The sequence below is a fragment of the Carlito syrichta genome, unplaced genomic scaffold, assembly GCF_000164805.1.
Source record: "Carlito syrichta isolate Samal-C Ts95f unplaced genomic scaffold, Tarsius_syrichta-2.0.1 Scaffold313449, whole genome shotgun sequence".
Taxonomy (NCBI): domain Eukaryota; kingdom Metazoa; phylum Chordata; class Mammalia; order Primates; family Tarsiidae; genus Carlito; species Carlito syrichta.
This window is the reverse complement of record NW_007257545.1, coordinates 446442-453532: the sequence shown is the minus strand read 5'-3', so window position 1 is coordinate 453532 and position 7091 is coordinate 446442. Positions and strand designations below refer to the sequence as shown.

At 42.9% G+C, this 7091-nt stretch overlaps 1 protein-coding gene across 6 annotated transcripts in view; it reads right to left on the bottom strand.

The window, feature by feature from the left end:
• SLC5A11 (solute carrier family 5 member 11) overlaps positions 1 to 7091 on the bottom strand; it is an 86352-nt gene that overhangs the window by 68406 nt on the left and 10855 nt on the right. For 4 of the 6 annotated variants that reach the window (XM_021718786.1, XM_008070488.1, XM_008070490.1 and 1 more), the window contains exon 3: positions 2357 to 2506. The exons of the other annotated variants lie outside the window; for them this stretch is intronic. In XM_021718786.1, coding sequence (XP_021574461.1) covers positions 2357 to 2482 — 126 coding nt within the window. In that variant the 5' untranslated portion in view covers positions 2483 to 2506. The remainder of the gene's footprint in view (positions 1 to 2356; positions 2507 to 7091) is intronic. 6 annotated transcript variants of the gene reach the window in all.

Below are 7091 nucleotides of genomic sequence, written 5' to 3'. Positions count from 1 at the left end.
TCAAAAAAAAAAAAAAAAAGGCAAGAACCTAATAAAAATAGGCAAAAGATACAAACCATACTTTACATAAGGGAACCATAAGTGGTCCTTAAACATATGTAAGGGTTCCCAGCCTCATTCATTATAAGATAAACACATATTATCAACTTATTTTCCCCCATCAGTTTGCTAAAAATAAAAATGTTTGAGGTTGGGTGCAGTGGCCCATACTTATAATCCCAGCACTTTGGGAGGCTGAGGTGAGAGGATTACCTGAGCTCACGGTTTTGAGACCAGCCTGAGCAACTTGGAGAGACCTCATCTCTACGATAAATCAAAAAAATTATCTGGGTGTGGTGGCATGTATCTGTACTTCCAGCTACTTGGAAGACTGAGGCAGAAGGATCACCTGAGCCCAGCAGGTAGAGGTTGCAGTGGCCATGAGCGTGCCGCCGCACTCCAGCCTGGTCAACAGAGTGAGACTTCAACTCAAAAAAAAAAAAAAGTTTGACAATCTACTGTTAGTGAGGATGTGACAAAACAGATTTTCTTATCATTACTGATGTGTACATCTAAGGAGGGCAACTTGACACAAACTAGGATAATTACAAATGCATATAGTCTTTAACCTGACAAGTCTACTACAGGGATCGTGTCCTGTATCACTCCAAAATAATGAGTGTACAAGGCTTATTTATTACAACATCATTTGTTTCAGTAGGATATGGGAAACAATTCAAATGAATCTCAGCAGGAGATTGGTTAAATAAATTACAGTACAATCAACCTAATGGAATACTGTGTAACTTTAAAGATGAGGCATAGATATCTAAAACATACTGGTAAGTGAAACATAGCAAGTCAAAAAACAGTATGTATAATAAGTTATTTAAGAAAAATATGAATACACATATTAATATTTGCTTGAATTTACATAGAGATACTGGAAGAACCCACTAATGTACTAAAAAGTTAATAATAGCAGTTACCTGTGACGGGAAGGGTAGTAGTGAAACTTTTGACTGTATAAGTTATTTTTATTTTTGAACCATGTGGGTGTATTCCCTTTACAAACTTTCTTGAAGCCTGGTGCAGTGGTTCATGCCTATAATCCCAGTACTTTGGTATGTGGAGGCAAGAGGATTGCCAGGGTGCAGGAGTTCGAGACTAACCTGGGCAGCTTGGCGAGACCTTGTCTCTACAATAAATAGAAAGAGTAGCTGGGTGCACACCTGTAGTTTCAGCTACTTGGAAGGCTGAGGTGGAAGGATTGCCAGAGCCCAGCAGGTCGAGGCTGTGGTGGCCATGAGCATGCCACTGCACTCCAGCCTGGGAAACAGAGTGTGATTCCATCCAACTAAAAGGAAAACAACACTTCCTTTAAAAAAAAAAAAAAGACCGGGCACAATGGTTCAAGCCTATAATCCCAGGACTTTGGGAAGCCAAGGTGAGGGGATTGCCTGAGCCCACAGGTTCAAGAACAGCCTGGGCAACTTGGTGAGACCTCATCTCTACAATAAATCAGAAAATTAGCCAGGCGGGGTAGCACGTGCCTGTAGTTCTGGCTACTTGGAGGCCTGAAGCAGAAGGATCGCCTGAGCCCAGCAGGTGAACACTGGAGTGGTCATGAGCATGCCATTGCACTCCAGCCTGGACAACAGAGTGAGATTCCAACTCAAAAAAAAAAGAAAGAAAAGAGTATGGGTTTCACGCTGGGCACTGTGGCTCACTCCTATAATCCCAGCACTTTGGAAGGTGGAGGTGAGAGGATTGCCTGAGCCCATGGGTTCTAGACTAGCCTGGGCAACGTGGCCGATACCACATCTCTACAATAAATTTTAAAAATTAGCTAATTAGCTGAATGTGGTAGCACATGCCTGTAGTTCCAGCTACTTGGAAGGCTGAGGTGGAAGTATCGCCTGACCCCAGCAGGTCAAGGTTACAATGGCCATGAGCGTGCCATTGCACTTCAGCCTGGGCCACAGAGTGAGAATTCAACTAAAAAAAAAAAAAACAGTATGGGTTTCAAAGTAAAGGAGATAGGAATTCTTGCCCCAGTTCTCCTAACTTACTAACAGGATGATCTTAAATTCTTTGAGCTTCTGTTTCCTTATCTGTAAAATAATCATAGTAATGATATCTTTCTCATAGAGGCCTGTGCGAATAACATGCGAGAACATAAGTGAAAATGCTTAACACAGCATCTGACACATAGTAACACTAATGCATATTTTAAATTTTAAAGTTCTGATTGCTGTATAGCCTTGAGCTAGTGTCTTCCTCTCTCAGTCAGTATCATATCTCCAAAATGATGGGGTTGACTGAATAGACACTTCCTTCTCTCCTCAACCCCCCACCCCTCAGTTGCCTGGCTTACCCATAGTCCAACAGCCAGGACAAAGAGGAAGTACAGAACCAGCACTGCAATGTCACCTGGCTCCAAGCTCTTCTGAGGAAACGCCTCCAGGGTATCCGGGTGTGGAGGCTGGGTGCTGCTCTCCATGGTCCTGAACGAGTCTTCTGTATCCTGAGGAAGTGCAAAGGCGTGTCAGGGGCCAGATCCCGGCGTCACTCTTCTCCCTCTTTCTGTAACTGCCTCCCAGGGCCATCCAAGAAAGAGGACCCATGCAGAGGGATGTGTGGTGGAGACAGATCTTCAGGGAAGACAGAACACATCCATCCATGCACTCACTTCAACAAATATTCATAAGCAAGTCACATCAACTCCAGTTGATTTTTACTATTCTGACCACTCACTTGGCAAAATACCAAGAAGAACATACAGTGTCAGTAGTACAGACGGTTTCAGCATCCTCTTCCTCTTAGTAAGTACATGTCCCGGAGTGAGAGAAAAACCAGACACCTGAGTCAGTCCCCATTTCCAAGGCATTTCTCACAGCTGGGTGAGAGTCAAACGAAAAATTTTGTCTGAGGCTCAGCCAGACAGTACAATCTTGTCCAATGTTCAATATGCCCACAAAGTTGCATATACTTAACAGACACCTGTATTGTACCTACTATATGCCAAGCACCATTCTAAGTGTTTACTAACCTGCAAAGTCATCACTCTTGTTACCATCTCCATTTCACACATGGTGAAGCTGAGGGAGAGAGAAGTCAAGTAGTTTGCCCAAAGCAATACAACTCAGGTGATGAATCTAGGACTTGAACCCAAATAATCGATCTCCAGGATCCATGATTGGAACCATGATCCTAAGCTGTTTCTTTGTATCCTGCACCCCCGTGAGCAATTTAAGGGATTCCTGTGGTAGATTGAGTAATGCCCCCCACAAAGACATTTATATCTAACCCTCAAAACCTATGAATACGTTGCTATATGACAAAGGACAATGAAGTTTGCAGATTGATTTAAGGTTGCTAGTCATCTGACCTTCAAAGTAAGCAGATGCCTGGATGCAGCTGAGTTTAAGAAGGAGTTGACCGGATGAACTGGGTGGGCCTAATGTAATCACAAGGGAAAACAAAATCAGAAAAGATAACCAGAGAGACAACAGCATGAGAAGGACTTGACTCAACGTTGCCAGTTGGGGTAATGGTGTGGGGTAATGGAGCCACAAGCCAAGGAGTCCTTCTAGAAGTTGTAAAAGGCAAATTAACAGATTCTTCCCTAGAGTATCCAGAAGGAATTCAGCCCTGCTGACACCTTGATTTTAGCCCAGTAAGAACCATTTAGAGGCAGGGCACAGTGGCTCACACCTGTAATCCCAGTGCTTTGGGAGGTGAAGGCAAGAGGATTGCCTGAGCCCAGGGGTTCGAGACCAGCCTGGGAAATGGCGAGAATTCATCTCTACAGTGAATCAAAAAATTAGCTGGTTATGGTGGCATGTGCCTGTGGTTGCAGCTATTTGGAAGGCTGAGGCAGAAGGTCGAGGCTGCAGTGTCCGTGAGCATGCCACTGCAATCCAACATGGGCAATAGAGTGAGACTCCAACTCAAACAAACAAACAAACAAACCATTTAGAACTTCTGACCTCTAGAACTGTAAGATCATAAACTTATATTGTATTAGCCACTAAGTTTGTGGTAATTTGTTATAGCAGCAATAGGAAACTAAAAAAATTCCCAAGGGTGATTTATGACCATAAGTGATTAGGGAATTGACTTATTCCTGTGTTGAGAGGTGACTCTACTCTGTGTCAGCCTCTGGGAGTTCAGAAATGAACTCCTGCCTTCCATGATGTTCAGTTCAGGGATGGGACAAAGCCACCCGCAGATAATAGCCACAAAAACTGATGTTTCGTAGAGTGGAGGTGCCTGGAGACAGACCTGTTAGCAATTCAAGTTCAAGAGCTATGCAACTGGACCCATTTACCAACCCTGAGAACACGGGCAAATTCCTTCATCTCAACAAAATTGGACAATGAGTTTATGTGTCCTAGATTGCCGTGAGCTAGTGCCTGTCAAATATGGAGCACAGTGCCTTCCACAGAGCCTATGTTCAGTTCATTGCAGCTACTGCGACTACTACTATTGCTACTACCTACTACTTACTGTTGCTGTTTTCTATAAGGTGTAGTGAGGGAAGACTCACTTAAGTTTACACAGAAGAATCCAGAAGGTAGCATATAAGCAAGGTTTTGAAGAATCAGAGCAGGTCATATGTGGAAGAGCAAGGGGTTGAGAAGAACTTCAGGAAAATGTAGGCACTAAGCTGTGAATAGGCATATCATGCTTAAGGGACCACCAGATTTTTGCCTGAGCATAACGTAAGGTTGGGAGGAAGGAGATGGAAGATGAGCCTGGTCAGATATTAAAAAGATAGATTCTACCAGCTCCTTGATGTCATTCAAAGGATTTCATTTTATTATGGGATGAGGTTTTGCTCTGTCATCCAGCTGGAGAGCAGTGGCATGATCATAGCTCACTGCAGCCTCAACCTTCTGAGTTCAAGTGCTCCTTCTGCTTCAGCCTCCCAAGTAGCTGGGACTACAAGCATGCACCGCCACACCTGGCTAATTTTTTGATTCATTGTAGAGATGAGGTCTTGCCAAGTTTCTCCCCCCCCCCTTTTTTTTAAAGATGTGGGATACAATTCAGGGTTAGGTATACAAATGTTGATTATGCAACTACCCTTGCTCCAGGTTGGTCTTGAACCCCTGGGCTCAGGCAAACCTCTAGTCTCTACCTCCCAAACCTTTCGTCTCTGCCTCCCGGCCTCCTGGCTAAGTTTTGAAGTTTTTGTAGTGATCTCACTATGTTGCCCAAGCTGGTCTTACACTCCTGTCCTCAGATAATTCTCCTGCCTCAGACTCCTGAAGTACTGGGATTATAGGCGTGAGCTACTATACCAACCCCTTCAAAGGATTTTAGAAGGTCAGTGGTTCTCAACCTACCAGACATCATCCACTGTTTTTATCAATTTTATTATACTCTTTTACTAATACTGAAATGAAATTCATAGTGAATGTAATCGGCTGCACACATAATTTAACAAAAAATAGAGTATTCTGGCTGCAGTACACAAGAGAAATAAAAGCAAGGCAACTTGAGCTAACACAGAGACCATGTCAACATGTGAATGCTCTCGTCTGATTTCCCAAGAGGTAATACTAACACTTCCACCTGTTATACAGAATCAGTTTTCCATTTAAGAGAAGTAAAAAAAATCAGAAAACATTCCATTCCATAAGCACAGAATAATTGAAAAGTGAATCTATAGGGAAACACCAGAAGAGAAACTAGATAAACACCAAATGTTTACATTTGCAAAAATGCTTTGTGATTGTAAATGTCATGAAGAAACTTAGACAAAGGCCATGACAAATCATGATTTTAAGAGAGACTCCTCTAAAAATATTTGAGACTATGTTGTGGATAGAAAAAGAGGTAAATTTTTAAAGTAAAAAAACCCCTAACACCTTGTGTTTTATGTAAACTGGAGGAAGACTCTAGATTCACATACGATAAACATGGTTTCTGCCCCACAAATATCTGGCAGGACATCTGAAATTCTTTGTTGTGTGTGGGAGTTCTGTACATTTCAGGAGGCCTAGTATCTTTGCCCTCTACCCACTGAATGCCAAGCACTCCACAGTTATTGAGACAACCAAAAATGCTCTCATAAATTTCAAAACATCTTCTGAAAGGCAGCACCAACTCCATTGTACATGTCAGCTCTAAGTTAAAGGATGACATTGAAAAACATTTTTTTTTTTGGAGTCCCACTCTGTCACCCAGGCTGGAGTGCAGTGGCACACTCATGGCCACCTCAGCCTCAACCTCCTGGGCTCTGGCGATCCTTCTGCCTCAGCCTTCCAAAGCAGCTGAAACTACAGGCGTGTGTTACCATGCCCGGCTAATTTTTTTATTTATTGTAGAGACGAGGTCTCACCATGTTTCTCAGGCTAGTCTCGAACCCCCAGGCTCAAGTAATCCTCTTTCCTTGGTCTCCCAAAGTGCTGGGATTACAGGCTGAGCCACTGTGCCCAGCCACTTTTAAAGTTGTTTTTTAGAGACAGTATCTCACTCTGTCACCCAGGTTGGAGTGCAGTAGTACTATCATAGCTCATTGCAGCCTCAAACTCCTGGGCTCAAGTGATCCTCCTGCCTCCTATAACTCCTACTTAGCATTCCAAGTAGCTAAGACTGAAGGCGTGAGCCACCACACCCATCTAATTTTAAAAGAAAGATTTTTTTTTTTTAGAGACAGGGTCTTGTTATATTGCCCAGACTGGTCTCAAACTCCTGGTCTCAAATTAACCTTCTGCTTCAACTTCCCAAAGCACTGGAATCACAGGCATGTGCCAATGTGAGCCCAGCCCTGTTGAAGAATTTTAAATAAGGAAATGATACGATCATTGGAAGGTCAGGCTTGACTAGAGGAAGGAAGGTGGGCAGAAAGGTTATCCTGAAGATAATGACATAGGCTTGAGATGATAGATAAGGAAAGTCAGAGGAAATCCTTTCCTGGTGCTATAATAAAACACCTCAGACTAGGTGATTTGTAAAAAAAACCAAAAAAACATACATTTATTTCCCACAGTTCTGGAGTCTGGGAAGTTCAAGATCAAGGTGCCAGCAGATTTGATGTCTGGTGAGGCCTGTTCCTCATAGATGGTGCTTCCTTGCCACATTCTTTTTTTTTTTTTTTG